This window comes from Phoxinus phoxinus (genome assembly GCF_949152265.1).
Source record: "Phoxinus phoxinus genome assembly, chromosome: 5".
Lineage (NCBI taxonomy): Eukaryota > Metazoa > Chordata > Actinopteri > Cypriniformes > Leuciscidae > Phoxinus > Phoxinus phoxinus.
The window spans coordinates 42,317,555-42,337,127 of NC_136880.1; the positions used below are offsets into that span (position 1 = coordinate 42,317,555).

Sequence of the window (19,573 nt, forward strand, 5' to 3'; positions counted from 1 at the left end):
GTGTATAATTATTATGTATAAATAAAAAAACACACAAATTCATGTATATATTTAAGAAATATTTGCATTTATATACTGTATATACATTTATATAATTTATATTATATATAAATATTTTATATATAAATATAACCAATTTTTCTTAAATATATACATGATTGTGTGTGTTTTTATATATATAAATAATTACACACACATATATTATGCAAACACAAACTTTTATTTTGGATGCGATTAATCACGATTAATCTTTTGACAGCCCTAATATATATATATATATATATATATATATATAATTTTATTCATTTTTCCTATTTTTTTTATTGTGGTGGTTTTTAAGAAATGACGTTCTTTCGTTATTTGATGAGGTTTAAATAAAAGTGAAGAAAACATTGCAGTCGCACTGACCTTTGACCTTTGAGATAAGAGTTCCTGCTGCGGTGAGTGTCTCCACAGTGTTCAGCAGAGGGTACGTGCTGATTACCTGCCTCAGAACACGCAGAACCTCCCCCAAACACTCGTGAACCACCGGCCGGCTGCACGGCTCCTCTTTCACTGCAGACACATTTAATATCAAGGTCACGGTCAATTTTATTTATATAGCACCTTTAAACAACACGAATGTTGACCAAAGTGCTTCACAGTTACATCACAAAAACACAGACATTAAAGACAACGCATATCAAAAAATTATTTAAAAAAAAACCCCAAAACCATAAAGATATTAAAAAACCATGTATAAAAAGATTTAAAACCAAACAACACTTTATATCGACTTTATAGTATAGTATACTATATTTATACCATATAGTATTTCAAAAATGCATACAACATTTAAACTCGTATGCATGAGAAAACATCTTTCTTCGGCAACACGAACACGTTTTAGGGTGAAATCAAGAAGCATTTTGACACATATTTTGCTTTAAAAGTATGTTTTAAATAAATTACACTTTTTTTATATTGTTTTAATCTAAAGCGCAGCATTCTGATACTTTTAAATGTGTACTAAGTATCCAGACACTATATGTAGACACTGTAAATCACATTGCCACATGTTAGGAAGTAGATCAACTGTTGTTCTGCCTCTCATTTTCAGCAAAACATGTCAGTTATTTGTCCACTTCCTACCCACCCATTCCCACAATGCACTGCTCTGTGCCTGAACATCCCGCTCAATACCACTAGAGGGAACGTACAGCCGCACACACACACGCTGATACTACGTCTATGATACTACATATTACGGTCATCTCATGAATTCAACAGATTCAAATGACTGTTCAGAGCAATGACTTTTGTTCCACTTTTTTTTGATCAAATCAAATCATTAGTCTATCAAATAAATAAATAAATGTTTTGTTTTAACATCACAGCAAGTCCATCGTAAATCATCATCAGTCATGAACGTTTGGGGGGAAAAAGCTGCTGGAACCGTATCCTTTACAGAAGGACAATGAAAGCTGTTGTTGTGCACGACAAAAGTCCTTGTGTGTGTGTGTGTGTGTGTGTGTGTGTCTCCATGCCTAAATGCATGTTCAGAGTGTGTGGGTGTTCTTAAAAATGCACAAAAAACACACACAACACAACACAAGAGTGCAACATTTCTAACAGTCGTTCCTCTTTGATGCAGTGCTGGAACTCCTACACAAGTGTGTAACTCTGAAGGAAACACAAGTGGCGTTTGCACATGCAAAACTCCCTGTCCCGATGCCAGAGCGTTCTGGGTGGTTTCAAAAGCAACAGTAATAGAGATGCAAGTCAGTGATGTCTTACAGGAGAAAGTGAGGGGAATGTTTTTTAGTGCATGTTGATGCATGCATGACGTGCAGACGTGAGCAAAGTGCATAAAAAAAACTGACACGCCGCCGTCCACCCATTATTATACGATGACAGTCAGACATTAAAAAAATCATGCCATTTTCCCCAAAAACAGCCCCACCTCTCCCGGGAATCAAATCGAGTGTGATTCAGTGCTGACTGCTGGTTTATGTAAGAAGAAACGTCAAGGCCTGTACAGACCTGCTCGCCGCAGTCGCTCTGTGGCGGTGAGCTGTGAATGAATCGCCTTTTGTGGCCGAGAGCAGCTCCACTGCGGAGGAAACGACAACTGTATTCGGAGACAAACATGACAACGCTACGTGACTTCCCAGAGGAAGATGTTATTGCTCAGTAGATTTAATTGAGTTCTCTATTATGCTTCATTTAATATCAGGGTTGAATAGGTGACTACATGGGTTAAGGTTAGATTTAGGTTCAGGGTTAGTACCTAGATATTACCCAGCTAGTGTAATTACTGTGATAAGTAAATAAAGCACTGTAAAATAAAGTGCTACCAAAATCAGAATAGAGACAAATGAGTTGAGGGTGATTTATCGGCAACACTTTAATTATAGCCTTTATATTAGGGCTGTCAAACGATTAAAATATTTAATCGCGATTAATCGCATTAATGTCATAGTTAACTCACGATTAATCGCACATTTTTCTCTTTTCTAAATGTATTTTATGTCCCATTATTTTTTCTCTTTTTAATGCTCATCAACATGGAAAAGTGGATCGGCTTGCTTTGTGCAAATGTTTTTTTATTGAAAACAACATATACTGTGTTCAATTTCACACTAACATTCTCACTTGGAGCAAATAATCTCTCACACAATGTAACTCTGGCCATCAATAAAAGGGTGAAAGAAATACTGACGAGGAGGTGACGTTACTGATATTGATGATTGGGCGTGGAAACGCATCAGCTGTGTGTGTGCTTGACCTTTTCAGACGGGACGTGCTGCGATGATTGCTCAGTTCACAACGACACAACACACAGATCACTTTGGTCTTGTCAATTGAACCATTTGGCAACTTTTTAAAAGTAATTTTTCCATTCAGAATCTTATTGGCATCCATTTCGGCGTCTCGCGCTCATCATTCATCCGCTCAAAGCGTAACGTTAAAGCGGGTCGCAGTCGCACACCGGACGAGAAGCGCAGCGCCTCATATTTAAAATGCAAACACATTATTCTCTATGAGTGCACACACACCGGCGGCGCCATTCGGCGTTTTTATTGCTGGTCATAAACTGAGAAAGTGCGCGTCCGCTGTGCGATACGAGTTGTCCTAGACGCGGCTCAAACAAGTGTGTGCGGCGCGCCTGTTGTTTTGTTTCTGGTCTAGCTAGATCCGGTGTGGTGTTGTAGTTTTAATAAAGTTACTAGTTGTTGCAAAAGCATGTGAAAAAAATTACAAAGTTTGCTAGCCGTTGATCTCGCGATAAAAAAATTGACGCCGTTAAAATGGGTTTGCGTTAACGCCGTTAATAATGCGTTTAACGGACAGCTCTACTTTATATATAATGCATTATAAAAGTATTTTTCATGCATTACATATGCATGCCTTGTAATGCATCTTATAATGCATTGAATGATCTCATGAATAATTGTAACCTCAGTTCTAATACTTATCTATTCACTGTTCCTCTACAATGCAAGCAAATCACTCGCATATGCGACCAAATTTGAGGCAACTAAAATATGTCCTTAATAGGGCTGTCAACTTTACGTTCGAAAATTGATTGCACAATCGATTCGGACCAACCTACACAAGTTTTGAAAACGAAAATAGGGAATCGATTTTAGAGTGTTAAGTAGTGTTCATGACATGAATGTTGATATGCCGATGACTTCTTCTATGGTGTACGTTATTGTATGTGTGCTGTTCTTATGTGAGCGCGCACGCACAGGTTGAGCCCTATCCCATTGACTTTGTACACCGACCGACGCATGTATCATTCCTATTTTGCACCGGACTTTTCCCTCCACAGACGCACGTCGGTAAATTAGGGAATGAACGTGTGCACAACACACACACTTTGATTCTCTCATCTAAACGGACGCAGCAGTTTTCATTTTTGCAAATCATACATTATTACAAGGAAACATATTAACACACGAGGGAAATCATTGTTGTGTCCGTGAAGATGTGAAAAAATTAATCTAGCTTACACATTTACCCAAATTATTATACGCCTGTTTAACCGAAGCTAATGTGTGTGTTTCTCCATCATTCCCAATGTCACTTCTCTGTGTTTTACGGCCCTGACGAGAAATTCGGTCTCCTCGGCTGTGAACCGCTCCTGGCGTGCGCTGGCAAACCCGCCGTTATAATAGCGATCCGCCGTTATAATAGCAATCCGCCGTTATAATAGCAATCCGCCGCTATAATAGCAATCCGCCGTTATAATAGCGATCCGCTGTTATAATAGCGATCCGCCGTGGAACAAGCGCGCCGGCTCTTAAAGGGAATGTGAGAGGACGCTCTGATTGGTTTATTTCACGTTACGCCCAAACCACACCTATGAGTAATGAAGCTACTTCAGACCAACCCCTTTTAGATTTCCGTGATCCACCCACAAAGTTACTTGTGCTTCAGATCGTTAAAATAGGGCCCATTATGTTTATTTGTGCTCTTGCTTGTAGTTTTGATTGTTTGTTCTTATCTTATTACAATTGCTATTGACTTCAATAGTGCTTGAAATGTATATTTTATATTATATTTATGATATGTAGAATTTATTCTTTAAAGAGGGTTGTTGTTACGCCTTTAGAAAGTTACGGTAAAACGCATGCCAAACAACCAATTTCAGTTGTAACAAGGCATCTGCACAGAATATAATGCATTTTAACATACATTATGAATGCATTAATAATGCATCTATACATAAAGGCCTTATAAATGCATTAATAATGTGTGTATACATAAAGGCTTTAAGGAAAGTGTTATGTTTTACACCAGGATTACACCAGAGTTGATGAAAAGTGAAAACAAAATCATAAAAATGTACATTTAAAATACATAAATAATGGAAAAAATAAAACAAAACATCTAAAAAAGTATTTATATGTCATGTGACCATTAACCAACATCAGAGAACCATGAACATGCAAATGTTTAGGTGTTATTTAGTATTATTTATGCACTTTTATAGTTGTTATTAGCTTTTATCTTTACATTTTCAAAATGTTAATATGTTTAATTTTCTTTGTCTAATGTGCTTTTGTCATTTTTATAGTTAGTAATTTTAGTCCTTCAACTTTTAGTATAGTTAGTGTTCATTCATTTAGATAAAATTAAAATGAACATAAAATGTTTTGCCAAATTATTTAAAAATACTAACTTTCAGAGAAAACATTCAAGAAAATATTTTAGGTCAAAGAAGTCCAGCTGACAAGAAAGTTTGTGAATCCCTGGGTTACGCTAACACCAAATGGCTGATAGAAAGATTCGCCTTGAGATGACATTGGAAACATTACTATTGCAACTCTACAAGCAGGGCAGATGTAAACAGGAAGTAGAGCTGATGAATATAGCAACGCTTTAAGGAAGTCCACGAGGCCCGAGGAGACTCGACTGACTTCTGTTCTTCATAGAGCAGACGTGACACAACTCCTGATCTCTGCGCTGGTAAAGTCACACAAGGTTTACGAAGCTTTATGTGCTTCTAATAGGGGTGTGACCATATATTGTGTCACTATATATCACAATACAAAAATGTATCGTGGATAGTGACAATATTTATTGTGGATAGTTCACCCAAAAAACAAGTTTTCAGAGTTTTAGTGTCAGTACTACATTAAACTACTATATATAATGGGGGAATATTGGTGGGTCCTGATAATGCCAAATGTCTGATGTTACCAGTAAAAAGTGGCCTATATTATTTTAAATACATCTAGTCAGTGAAAGATATTTCTAAAATATTCTGAATATTCATATTCGTCAAAAATAATTCTGTATTTTCATCTTCAGAATCGTGAATATTGTTATTCTGGTGTCTCTATTGTCCTGTGCTTTGGGTTTCCAGCACTAAGTCAAAGACTATTCATTTACACACACAATGTAATATAAAATTTAGCATTTTAATCAACAGTTCAGTTTGTGTTAACCTTTAATCACATGAAAAAAAAGTTTCGTAATAATATCGTATCGTGATATTTATGCAGTCGTGACATCAGGGATCGTTACACACGTATATATATATAAATCATTATGTGCTTCTAACATGTTAGGATATGCGGAGGCCGAGTGAGATTTGAGATCAATGACAAATAGGAAGAATTTCAGCAAATAAAGACTTAAATTTCTCCAATAGTCCTTCGTGCACCTTCGATGTCTGATCACATTTCAAGGAGTGAGTGACTGTGCACGAAGACTAAAGGTGGAATATCAAAAGCCCCACTATAACACCACATCACCACATGCGGTGAGAAGCAGGAGGGTTCGGGCCTTCACTCGGGGGGGTTTACCCGTGAAACACTCTTTTGTTAAATTCATAACACCCGCCAACCCGCCAAATGCGTGTATAAATCAACTGTGGCGGGTAACGCTGTTCAATCACGAGCCTTACTTATTAAGTTTGCTCGCTTTGCTGGGGAAGTTCGTGCACTCTAAAAAATGCTGGGTTGTTTTAACCCAATTTTGGGTCATATATGGACAAACCCAGCCGTTGGGTTACATTTTTATAATGCAGTTTTAATCCAACGTTTGGGTTTGTCCATATTTGACGCAAAATTGGGTTAAAACAACCCAGCATTTTTTAGAGTGTGTAAGTCTAAATCTGTGCAGATTTAGCACAAATACTCGTGAGTCATCATGATATATTAAATACAGTGTATTGCACAGAATCTGCTCATATCTGCTTACTTGAACACACACACACGTCACTACACAACACATAACGGCGCGCTTGTTCATTTGCATTGAAGCAATAGCGAAGATTAAAAAGCATTTGGTTAACAGAAAATACATTATTATTAAAAAAAATTATCTTCTTTGTTCTGTATTGATCTGTCCATCTAAAAATACATTTTTGGTGAAAAGCATGAGGATGAATGAGGAAGGGAGGAGATGCTGGATGACTGGATTTTGTTTGAATAAGAAATTAATGTATGAAATACAATTGTTTTTATATACAGGTGAAACTGGAAAAATTATAATATGGTGAAAAAGTTCAGTAATTCAACTTAAAAGGTAAAAACTAATATATTATATAGACACATTACATGCAAAGTGAGATATTTCAAGCCTTTATTTGTTATAATTTTACAGTTTATGAAAACCTTTTCACAATATTCTAATTTTGAAGTTGGGGTTTTCATAATCTGTAAGCTCATAATCATCAAAATTATAACAAATAAAGGCTTGAAATATCTCACTTTGCATGTAATGAGTCTATATAATATATTAGTTTCATCTTTCAAGTTGAATTACTGAAATTTTGCACCATATTATAATTTTTCCAGTTTCACCTGTATATATACATTTATATTTAAGCTGTGATGTAGTTATTAATCTGGTTTATTTACTTATTCTTCTTTTTTTTTTTTTTTTTTGGGCTAGTAGAAGTTATGAACGGCCCGGTAACTTAAAGGTTCATTTCAAACCCTGAGTGTTTTAAGGGAAGGTGGGGGGGTGTGAAGCCCAGCGGACGTGTGTAATCTCAAACTGAAGCCTGCAAAGAAAACATCTGACGCACGGTTCCTCTTCCTTCCTCTCTTTCTCCACGGAAACCCACTGTCAAAACGCATGTTACAAATGGCCATTCCTGAACTCACGTTAATCATCAGCTTATGTGGGGTTTCTAACGGCTCAGAATGATATCTAGAGATCGCTGATGACTTGCAGATCATATCAGTTCATTCTAATTTTAATTTATGTAATTACCTTGAGTGTCTTTCTTCCTTCTACAAAAAAAAAAGATGGAAACAGAAATATGTTTAAACAATAAACACAGCAGTGAATAAATAATTCAATTAAAGGATTAGTTCACTTTTAAAAAAACTTTTGCTGATAATTTACTCACCCCGATGTAATCCAAGATGTCCATGTCTTTCTTTCTTCAGTCGAAAAGAAATTAAGATTTTTGATGAAAACATTTCTCCATATAATGGACTTCACTGGCGACCAAACGGGTCAAGGTCCAGATGACAGTGTCAGCGCCGCTTCAACGGGCTTTAAACGACACCAGACGATGAATACGGGTCTTATCTAGCGAAACGTTCGGTCATAAAAAAATAAAATAAAAAAGTTTAAGTTTTAGAAGCACAAACGCTCGCCTTGCTCTGTTCTGTGATGCGCGTTAGTGACGTCACGTAATACGCAGTTACGCTGTAAAGGTCACGCTTCTGTGAAAAGTAAAACATTTCTATCCTGACGAAAATTTTCTTTTAGGCTTTTTAATATTCCAACACCAGGATACACACACGAGATGGGCATTTTAAACGATAAACTGACACAAAGACATTTGAATATGTGTGTATGGTCCTCCTTCCGCACATTTGTAAACACTGACTCGTCAAGCGTGACCTTTTCAATGTAATTGCGTCACGAACGCGCATCACAGAACAGAGCAAGGCGAGCGTTTGTGCTTATAAAACTTAAACTTTTTTATTTATTTGTGAAATGACGATGGTTTCGCTAGATAAGACCCGTATTCATCGTCTGGTGTCGTTTAAAGCCCGTTGAAGCGGCGCTGACACTGTCATCTGGACCTTGACCCGTTTGGTCCCCAGTGACGTCCATTATATGGAGAAATGTTTTCATCAAAAACCTTAATTTCTTTTCGACTGAAGAAAGAAAGACATGGACATCTTGGATGACATCGGGATGAGTAAATTATCAGCAAAAGTTTTTTAAAGAGTGAACTAACCCTTTAAGTCGTCTGGTCTGAATTTTCGATTATATTTGATCTGTAATTATTATTCGAAAAATAAAATACCATTTAAATTTTACTTATTTTCTCTTTTTTTTAATTCGCACTTATAATTAAATGCACTGGGTGGCGCTGTGGAGCGTTGATCACATAATGTCGTTGTTTGCCTCGCGAAGTTTGGATTTACTTAGATGAAAATTATATTACAAAATGGAATTACTTTAAATCAATCAAATCATAATATCACCACCATAATAATATTCACATGAACGTGAAACAATATAAACATCGAGTGCATGTACGTTCTGTACGATAACTGCGCAGTCTGCTTTATTAGCGTTTTTTACCGTTTGCGCTGCTTGAGCTTAAATGCTTTTTTTGTATTTGTTTGTTTACACATATTGTTAAATGTTTTCAACTAAAATAAAACCTTAAGATATATAGTAAGCTTGTTGTGTATATTGCCTAATGTAAGTTTCTTCAGAAATGGTGACAAAATCTTAAAGGGGGGGGTGTAATGCCCTTTTCACAAGATGTAAAATAAGTCTCTGATGTCCCCAGAGTGTGTGTGTGAAGTTTTAGCTCAAAATACCCCACAGATATTTTTATATATCATGTTAAAATTGTCACTTTTTGAGGGTGAGCAAAAACACACCGTTTTGTGTCTGTTTCTTTAAATGCAAATGAGCTGCTGCTCCCGACACAGGGGGCGGAGCTTCAAGAGCTCGTGTCCTTTTACCCATAGACATGTATAGAAAGGCTAGATGGCTCAAGGCGGAGTCAGCTGTGTCGTCACTTGGCGGCCATCTTAGGTCAGGAGACTGTGCTGCAGCTCCCTGCTGCTGTGGACGGAAGGTGAGTGACATACGCCAACTAAAATGCTCGTAACTTGCTGAATTCTTGACGGATTTACAAACGGTTTGGTTTATTACAAACCTTATTAACGTGGCTATGATTTGTGCTGATGCCGATGTTTAATAAACTCCGTGGCTATAATTTTTCACAAGTATGCAGTTAAATAGCCGCATCCCTGACGTTTATGACACACCAAGCCGTTTGAAAATCGGTTGAAAATTGAGCAAAATATAGTTATTTCAGCACTACATGCACAATAGACTTTAATGTTATAACTGGACGAGCGGTCCTGTCCTAAGATGGCCGCCGTGTGACGTCGTCGGGTCCCATTGGCTCTCAGCGCCGGTAAGCCATCTAGCCTTTCTATACATGTCTATGCTTTTACCTCTCTCTCACACACACACACACACACACACACACAAAACATTTCAAAAACTTTTAGCCTTTTATGTTCAAACCGGAGTCAGTCAATGATGGAGAGACTCAAGAAGAAGTGACAACATGTAGAAGAACAGGACATTTCTGAATGGTTAGTTGATGAGTTTATGCAGCTTATGTGTAGATATCTTCTAGTCATTGATTAGCATATTCTGTCTTGATAATCTATAAATCGTGTTCAGGGGGCGGGGTTTATGTAAATTTTAGGGTTGGTGATGTCACTAACCCAGGAGGAATGTCGTGTAGTTCCTACCAGCCGTTTGTTGTCGTCCTTAAAAAGCGATTTCTTTAAAAGCAAATATCTCCCTTTGCTTTGAACTTTGAGCGTTGTAACTTTGCAGATGTTGTTTATGATCAAACAGCAACATTACACACTAACTACAGTTAGAAAAGTCAAATCATAATCAAACACCCCTTTAAAAATAAAAAAACGTAAACTTATATTTCTCGTTAAACGACATTTAAATAAACTAATATTAGATTTTTATGAACCTGAATATTCGAATACAATATTTTTGTACAACTCATACCTTCGCCCAGCACCATGTCCTTTAGTTTCTCCACAGCCTCTGCGAAGCGGGCGACGTCTCGTAGCAGCGAGGGGATGTCCTCCACCTCGATGGCCGACGCTTCGCCGCCGTCCGCGTGTCCGTAGCTGAGAGCGGCCCGGGCGTAGCTCTTGTGGAAACTCCACGTCCCAGAGGTCTGGAAGGGGAACCCGGCGGCGGCGCTGGCGTGGCGGCTGAGGCCCGTGGGCCGCTTGATCGCCCCCACGGGAGAACTGCACACCGCTAGCTTGGAGTGGACCGACGGCGTCCCCGGGCAGGACGACGGCACCGAATCAGGAGGAGCCAGCGTGCAGAGGCCATCGGTAGTGTCGTAGTGGGAGAGTTCCTGAAGGATGGACAACTGGGTTAACATGGGGAGGAGAGAGAAGATGGAGAGTGAGTGACAGGATTATGGAGATGAATACTATGGACAGGGTTAATGGTGAAGGTGAAATATATGTGATCACAAAACCAGTCACATGACGCACGGGTATATCTGTGGCCAACAAAAAAACATTGTACCATTTTTCTTTTATGCCAAAAATCATTAGGATATTAAAATCATGTCCCATGAAGATATCTTACTAACGTAAATATATAAAACATGTATTTTTGTAAGTGAATGCAGCACAATCGTGAACATAAATGCACAACTTTAAAGGAGATTTTCTCAATGTTTACATTTTTTTGCTCCCTCAGATTCCAGATTTTCAATAGTTGTGTCTCGACCAAATATTGTCCTATCCTAACAAACCACACATCAATGGAGAGATTATTTATTCAGCTTTCATGTTATGTATACATAAAAAAATTTTGACCCATGTGAATGGTTTTGTGGTCACATATGAGGAAACAGAAATATGTTTAAATAACAAAACAATGAACTCAACAGTGCATGAACAGTTAAATTAATTATTAAACAATTTCTGCCCAGTAATATAGTTTTAACTGTCAGCGCTCAAGGCCGAAAATATTGGTGCATTAATATAAAATATGTGCATTTACATGCATTTCTCACCTAAAAAATTATGATTTATATATATATATATATATATATATATATATATATATACATTTCAGACCCCTTTTCTCTTAAAAAATGTAATGTTATCCTTTGAACTCTTGGCATGAAGACAAACCAAACAAAGGGTTTCTACCAACCTTTCATGATTTGATTTCATAAAAAAGTAACAAATATTTTTTTTTATATAAAAAATATATATTTATTAATATGAAAACCAGTTAAACATTTGGTATTTGGTACTGGTGCTTCAAAGGAACTTGTCAATTTACTTAAAAGTCAATGGGGTCCAAAGTCACTTTCTAGTTCTAGTCCTACAGGTTTGAAATAACAATTAAAGATCACAAAATTTTAATTTTTGGATGAACTCTCTTTAGGTTCACTCTTTTAATCCAGATTCATGGTTTTCAATTTCTAAGGAGATTAGTTATGAATCTCCATAGAACCATGTTTTATTGTATTGCAATTTTTTTCTATTCTGGATGTTTCCATCTGTAGCTGTACAACAGTTGCTCGTTTCTAGATGACTCTTGCTGACTTCCTCTCAGTTTATTTTTGGCATTGTTTGCGAAACAAAGAAAGAGAGAGAGAACATAATTTTGTGCTCTTCACCAGGCTGAACAGAACCGTTCATCAATTTGCAATATTCACACCAATTGAACAAAACATTCTTTTGAGTCGATTCCTTAATGATTCAGTCAAACGAATCGCAAAGTGTTCATAAGTCATAAATCACTCGGCTATTGTGAACCGATTCATTCAAAATGAATCGTTCGAGTTAACAAATTCTGTAAAATGAATCAGACCTCCCACACAAGTCCAAATATCTATAATTATTAATAATAAAGTAAATTTAACGTTAGTCTTTTAAATACAATTATTGTTTGAACTGCTAAAGGAAAGCAAAGAGGATGAATGTGATTCCATTTGTCAACCGTTTAAAATTGACCAAAAGTTGCAAAGCCGCTTTACGCGCAAGTTTTCGGGCTGATTAAACCAGTTTTCTCTTTTAAACACGTTTACAGCAGTAATATCAACCTATCACAAAACTAAACTCTGTTTTTTTTGGTAACTGTTATTCCTAAGAAGGGCTGTTGGTCTTACCGACGGGTTTTGAGCGGAGTTGCTCTTCTTGGAGGCTGGAGATGCTTTAGTCGTGTGCTCCTTTTTCTTTCGAGAAAACATGTTCACAGAAATCGTACCGCAAATCTGCAGGAATGAGCTAAAAACTTGTGAAAATGTTTTATCTTGTTCTTCTGTGACTGACAGTTACTTCCCCATCATGAGAGTTCAGTTACTCGCTCCCGCGCGCGCGCTCTCTTCCTGCTGCAGTGTCGCGCGCTGCGCGTCCGTCTCGAAGACGCTGCTGGCACCTGCCGGAGAACCACTAATCAAACATCACCAGAGACAACAACATGACAAGACAAATTCAGATATGAATAATATATATTTATATATATATATTTGTATTGAGGTCAATTTGTATTTTAATTGAGGTCAATAAGCAGTTCCACCATTTCAGAAAAACTTAAAATTAAGACAACATAAAATGCCGAAATTATGACAAATATTTAATAGTGTAACGATAAAAAGTGCTAATTATGAAATGAAAAATCGAAGTTATGACTTAGACATGTATAACCTATGACATTAAAAAGTCAAAATAACGACGTTAGATTCGCGGCGTGAACTAGTATCGTTAAGTAATAATTTCGAGTTTTTAATCTCATAATTCTGACGTAGTATGTCATAATTTTGACTTTTCATCTCATATTTTTGACTTTTTATCTCGTATTTTTTACTTTTTATCTCATATTTCAAATTTATGACATAAGATTTGCCTAAGTTGGCTATATTGATATTTACTTGAAACAAAATGGCGGGGAAAATGTGTTGAATTTCAGGGGTACAATACATTTCTGCTGGATATTTTTTAGGCTCAATCTATTCAAGGTTTTCAGCAACTTAAATTGTCTTTCTTGGCACATCTACACATTCAGTCAAACTAAGACTTTTCATTAAATAATCTAAAAATAACACTAGTGATGTGCATGTGCTATGCAAGTCTACATAGTAAAGAAGCTGAATGATTAACATTAATATTATATATATTAGCATACTCAAATGTACACTGTACAGAAGCAGCTTCTGAAGTGGCATTTAGGGGTCTTTACACACAATATTTAATGCTGCTCAGAGGGGACAATTACAACTACATACTTTGATACTATAGGGCAGAGCAGGAATATTTTACGTTATATATTATGTTATATATTTCTACTTTTATGCTGCATTACACTTAAAGGTGCAGTGAGTGATTTCTGAGAAACACTGATGAAAGTGGATAAGACTGAGCATCAAAACACACTTGTAGCCAATGAGCAGTAAGGGGCGTGTCCACACATTGGGGGTGGAGCTATCAAGATAGGGGCGTGAACCTTTTACGTAGGGGCGTGTTTGTTTTGGTGACTTCAAATATCCCATGTTCATATTCTGATGTATTAACATGGTATTTTTCTTGGTTATTGCCGATACAGACAATAATGTTAGAATAATACAGATGAGCAATTTGAACAAACTCTTAAAATTTTATTGTTTGTTAAAAATTATATTGCAGTACAATATATTCCTTCTGTTAAATGTAGAAAACGTTCAGAATGAGTCAAAAGGCACATTTGTTTACACTATTTACAGTTCCATCTAAACTCATAAATATTGGGATAAAACAAAGAAGCCCAAAGTAAAAGTGCTGAACAGAATTCTAACTGGAAACATTAATAATATAACAATAATATCATCATCATCATCAACAACAGCAACAACAATACATACAATCAGTAGCAGTCTTAAATGTTTTGCTTTTATTATTAAAGTGTTCATTTGTGATTTCTTTCAAAAAAGACGCCGGGCAGCAGATGATGAGTATTCAAATTCTGGCATGTTGTCAGGACAAAAAGGAGTAGAAACACAGAGGGCAAAACACATCTGCAAGTTTTTTTTTTTTTTTAACACACAAAAAACGCTTAAATGGAGTAACTAGAGCCAATCACAGCCTCGTGGGAACGGGATTGTTTTTTTTGTTCACATGATTTCAACAATCCAGTCGAAACGGCTTGCATCATTTCTCATAAAATTGTCACAAAAAAAACATTAAAAGCAGAGAACTTGTAGTAATACTCGAGCAATATTCCTAAATTCGCATTTTCTCTCATTACTTCAAGTCTAGAACACGGTAGCCAGGCCTGTAGAGTACAGTAGTCAGTGTCATGCGTCTTTAACTGCGACGCCGAATCCTTTCCCTCGACTTTTTCCTGAGATTAAGCACGACCGTACGGAGCCTGCAAAAACTGCACAGAAAACTTTGGTGCGATGGGAATCTACACGCCCGACCCAAAGAAGAAAAGCCAACTTTCTGAAGCTCGAGTGAAAGAACGAGTAACACACACTCACACACAGTTGGATTTTGGTGGCAGGTTGCAGGCTTTGATTCTGTATTTTGGGAGCAGGAGAAAAAAAAAAAAAAGAAAAAAAAAAAAGGAAAAAAACCTGACAAGGCATTAGAAAGAAAAAAAGAAAAAGAAAAAAAAAGTGTTCGAACTTCTACAAGTGATTATAATAAAGTCTAACCTCTACTAATAATGTCCCTTGGATATAAATAGCAACAATAATAATAGTATTAATAACAATAATAATACGAACAGCAATATCAAAGACACCAATACATTTGCTTTCATTCCAACTACACGAGAATACACCACCAAAAAAGGAAAAAACATTGACCTCATACAAACAAACAAACAAATCCATTGTTTTCTCTTAACAAATATAATTTTCTTTGAAAACAATTCAAAAATATCACTTCTGAACAGATATAAAGAGAATCGCGAGTTGTTCGTGGGGCAGTTTTTTTGATTTTTAATAATCATTTGTTTGGTTTTTATTGCTAAGGTCTCACTCTCACTCGGTATAAAGACGTCTCAGCGTGAGGTCCAGTGGTTCAGCGCTCGGTCACCTCCTCATGAAGGCCGACACACACACACCAAGCCAGCGTCGGGTTGTTACGGAGCGCCGATCGGCTTGGCTCTGGGGGATTTTTAAGGGGCCGGTTCGACATGTTGAGTGTCGGTGAGAGAGAGAGAGAACTCTGATTGGCTGTTCAGCTTAGCGAACGAGACTGTGCACGAGAATAAAAGTGATGAAAGCGAGCAAAGACGACGGTACAGACGGAAGTCTGTTATAATTTTACGCCATCTTACCTGAGCATTCGAATGCACGAATATTTTCATAACAACATGAGCCGAGTGGAATTAAGAAAGTGATGGTGCTTTAGTTTTACGGTTCTGCAGTCCTTAGTTTCGGTTTCCCTTTTTGAATGAGAGTATTGATGCCTGCTGATGTTTACTAGCGTACAGTCGCCTTTACTCCTTTCGGTGTGTTTTAAACCGAGACGCAGCCGACGACACCCTAGTTCTTTGACGTCGGCTTGGTGTGTCCCGGGGCTTAAAGGGGTGATGAACTGAGAAATCTAATTTTCCTTGAGCTTCTGACATATAAGAGGTCATCATACTATAAGAATAACTTCCTTGTTAGTCCAATAAAGGCTTTTATTGACATCAGGCCCAGCGAACGACAGATTATTCAAAGTGGGGATCTAAGACATCACAGGGTATTAAACCCCGCCTCCGCAGAAGAAGATCGACGCCCACTTCAACACCGCCGGTTTAGCCCCGCCCACCGAAGCGCATTACATTAAACTCATTATAATATGCAAAACTGTGGGCGTTTAATTCCAAGTCTTCAATGCGGCACGCGCATAAAAACCGAGCGTTTCAGGAGCTAGACTCAAAAATAGGGTAGAAAATAGCCGATTCTTATTAATTTTGATGTTTTTGAATGTAAAAATGTCATAAGTAGACCTCAGACAACAATATAAACATTTTTAAAAAGCCAGTTCATGACCCCCTCTTTAAGATCTGCAAATAAATAATTTGGTTTCCAATTCCCAAAAGCTCACGACGACCCATCCGCAATCTATTACATTTTATAAAATAATCATTTGTTTTGGACAGTGACGAGTCTATAATATACCTGAGAAATTACACAAACGTGTGTAAAGCGGAGTATTCTGCTCGCCATCACTATAAGCTTGATATTGTGAAGGAATCTGTCCCTGTGTTCAGATTACTGAAATGTAGAAGGAAAAAGGAGAAATTCACAGGGTTAAGGGGTCAAAACAGCAGTTTCATAATCATGCGATCGATCGGGTCCGTGCGCCGCCTACGAAGAAGCACAGATCTCTGGGTAGAGGATAGACACCGGAGGAAATAAATAATATAGCACTACTCTGTCTAGAAATATATATATATATATATGTATGTACGCACACAAGACTGCATCTGAAGGAGATAAAGGCACTGATTTAACAGAAGGCATTCATTCGAAAAGATAAACTCCCTAAGATAGGAAACAGTATACACCAATGTCGTAATAAATAAATATCTCTTTTACCTCAATGTTTGATGTGATGAAATGGAGGGTGGAAAAGCCCTATTGCTTCAAATAAGGCAAATAAAAACCAAACTGATTTCAAGTGCCCGTGTATTTTAAATCATCTTCATTGAACGTCAATGAGCCGAATGCAACTCTTAGCTTATGGACTGAGAATGACTTGGGAAAAGAAACACAAAACTTTTTTGACTGTCGCGCGTACGAGCCGCTAGGTGGCGTCCCAGTCCACTGATTTAAACTGGATGACGGACTGCCGGTGATCCGAGGACGAGCCGTGGATCATGTGATCTAGTGTATCCAAGGGGTCCATGCTGCTGTGTCCGTTGGGTAATTGATGTGTCTGTTCGGATGAGGAAGAGGAAGGAGTGAAGTGCGAGGAGGAGGAGCTTGAGTCAGAGAGGGAGGAGTTTGGAGGAGCCGATGCAAATAGGGAGGAGGAGTAATGAGGAGGGGGCGGAGTCGAGGATGGCAGGGCTTGTGAGGTGAACGGGTACTTCAGTTGCGAATCAGGCGAAGGGTAACTGAAGTCTAATTCGTCAAAGTTAAAGTCACTGTTTGCACCGGACGCTCGTTCGTGAGCGGATTGACTGACGTGCGACTGCAGGGGTAGCTGCGCGTGTTGTTTTGACAGCTGCACGTGCGAGTTTGATGAATGCGCCATGCGTAGACTGTTCTGATGCGGGGATTGTGCTGAGGTGACGGTTTGCTGTTGCATTTGATTGAGAAGCCGCAGCACGAAGGATTTATCGGGGCTTCGCTGCAGCTGCGATAAAAGCGCGCTGTATTGCGCGGACGGTTGCGCGTGGGAGCCGCTTTGCTGCGTTAGCACCCCGAATGACGAATGATTCTGCTTTAGTGTGTGAACGTGTTGCTGCGGGATGTTCAAAGCGGCATGCGACGATGACAAGCGCACGTTCGAGTTTAGCGGCACTTGTCTGTGTCTCTGCTGCTCCTGGGAAATCAGTTCTTCTAGGTTGTACGTCTCTGGAGCAACCGTGAGCGGACGCGCTCTTCCGGCTAGCATCGCTTTGTTTAGGGACACGCCGTTTAGCTCTGGCGCGGGTGGTTTGATGTCCGGCGAAGGGCAGGGGCTGATGGTCAGATCCAGGACCTCGCTGACGGCTTCAGTTTTTGGCTGCACCACAAGTGGCAGAAGGGATTGTGGGTAGTGAAGGTGGTTCGGGAGGGAGTGGGGAGGGTTAGTGACGAGCTTGCGGGCGTTGATCATCTTGGCTAGCATCTCTTGGCGAATACGCTGGTCATTTGCGAACCGCTCTCTCTCTCGCCGCGCTTTCTTCACCTCCTCGTCCATCCGAGAGAGCTCGGCGCGCACACGGGATACACAGTTTTCTGGGATTTTTATACCTGAGACACACACACACAAGATCGTTATTTTGGTAACACTTTACAATACTACATTTGTTAGCATGAACTAATAGTGAGCTGCACTTATACAGCATTTATTAATCTTTGTTCATTTCAGAATTTACTAATACTTTATTAAAATCTAGTTAACATTAGTTAGTGTTAACTAGATGATCAGCTGTAAGCCATAATCATCTAAATTATAACAAATAAAGGCTTGAAATATCTCACTTTGCATGTAATGAGTCTATATAATATTGTAGTTTCACCTTTTAAGTTGAATTACTGAAATAAATGAACTTTTGCACCATATTCTAATTTTTCCAGTTTCACCTGCTGTATGTCAGTGCCATTGTTTTGTCTCAGGATGCACATCAGTAATGTTTTTTTCTAAGGCAAGTTTATAAAAGCTACTTAAATCCCTTAACTGAACTACAGGGGTGCAAACACACGTATGGTCAAAAAAGAGAGAGGTAATCGAAGCCCTCGTCCCGCGGCAAATGTCCGGTATATATTACTGCTATTTCATGAAAACAATTTCACCTGATGATTTGAATAGCTCTTTTTGTAAAGAATTAATAATTCTAGGATGATTGGGGTAATTGTGTAGGGTAGGCCTAGTGCATATGCATAGAAACTAATAAACAAAATACAAATATAAATACAATAAAACACAAATACACAAGAAATAAAGCAGTGCTTTATGTTTTTCAGGTAAATTAACTGTATTAAGTATTAGTTTATCTTTTGACAAAACGTGATTTTTCTCTTTTGTTGTTTGATTAACTTTGGTGACACAAACAGCTGCTGCAGGTAATATTGGGTGCTGTCCCTTTAAGACGAATGCACGTATACTGGTAATGACACGCATCCGTTTTGACTGCGTTTACGGGGAAACTCGTTGAGACGGACACTGGCATATTTTTTCGTGCACATGTCTGTTCAAACACAAATAGATAAGATAGAAAAGAGAATTCGGTGTTCACGAACTTCACGTGCTGTCTGCGACTGCGTGGCTCTGTGCGCCGACGGACCATCTACATTTGGATATTAAACATAACATATATAGCCTGATACAGCAAAGACAACGTCGGCAGTATTGACGGCAAAATAGGCTACAGAATATTTCGTTCT

The 19,573-nt window shown here is 38.1% G+C and overlaps 2 protein-coding genes across 7 annotated transcripts in view; both read right to left on the reverse strand.

Moving 5' to 3' along the window:
• Nucleotides 1-12,920, reverse strand: part of arhgap45a (Rho GTPase activating protein 45a) — a 43,209-nt gene extending 30,289 nt beyond the window's left edge. Inside the window, exons 1-3 of one of the 2 annotated variants that reach the window (XM_079612904.1) lie at nt 12,671-12,920; nt 10,528-10,906; nt 409-555 (exon numbers count right to left, since the gene is read on the reverse strand). In XM_079612904.1, coding sequence (XP_079469030.1) covers nt 409-555; nt 10,528-10,906; nt 12,671-12,751 — 607 coding nt within the window. In that variant the 5' untranslated portion in view covers nt 12,752-12,920. The remainder of the gene's footprint in view (nt 1-408; nt 556-10,527; nt 10,907-12,670) is intronic. The other variant, XM_079612905.1, reaches the window with a different exon arrangement.
• A 2,156-nt stretch (nt 12,921-15,076) lies between these two features.
• Nucleotides 15,077-19,573, reverse strand: part of sbno2a (strawberry notch homolog 2a) — a 49,094-nt gene continuing 44,597 nt past the window's right edge. For all 5 annotated transcript variants that reach the window (XM_079612908.1, XM_079612911.1, XM_079612909.1 and 2 more), the window contains exon 32: nt 15,077-18,439. In XM_079612908.1, coding sequence (XP_079469034.1) covers nt 17,283-18,439 — 1,157 coding nt within the window. In that variant the 3' untranslated portion in view covers nt 15,077-17,282. The remainder of the gene's footprint in view (nt 18,440-19,573) is intronic.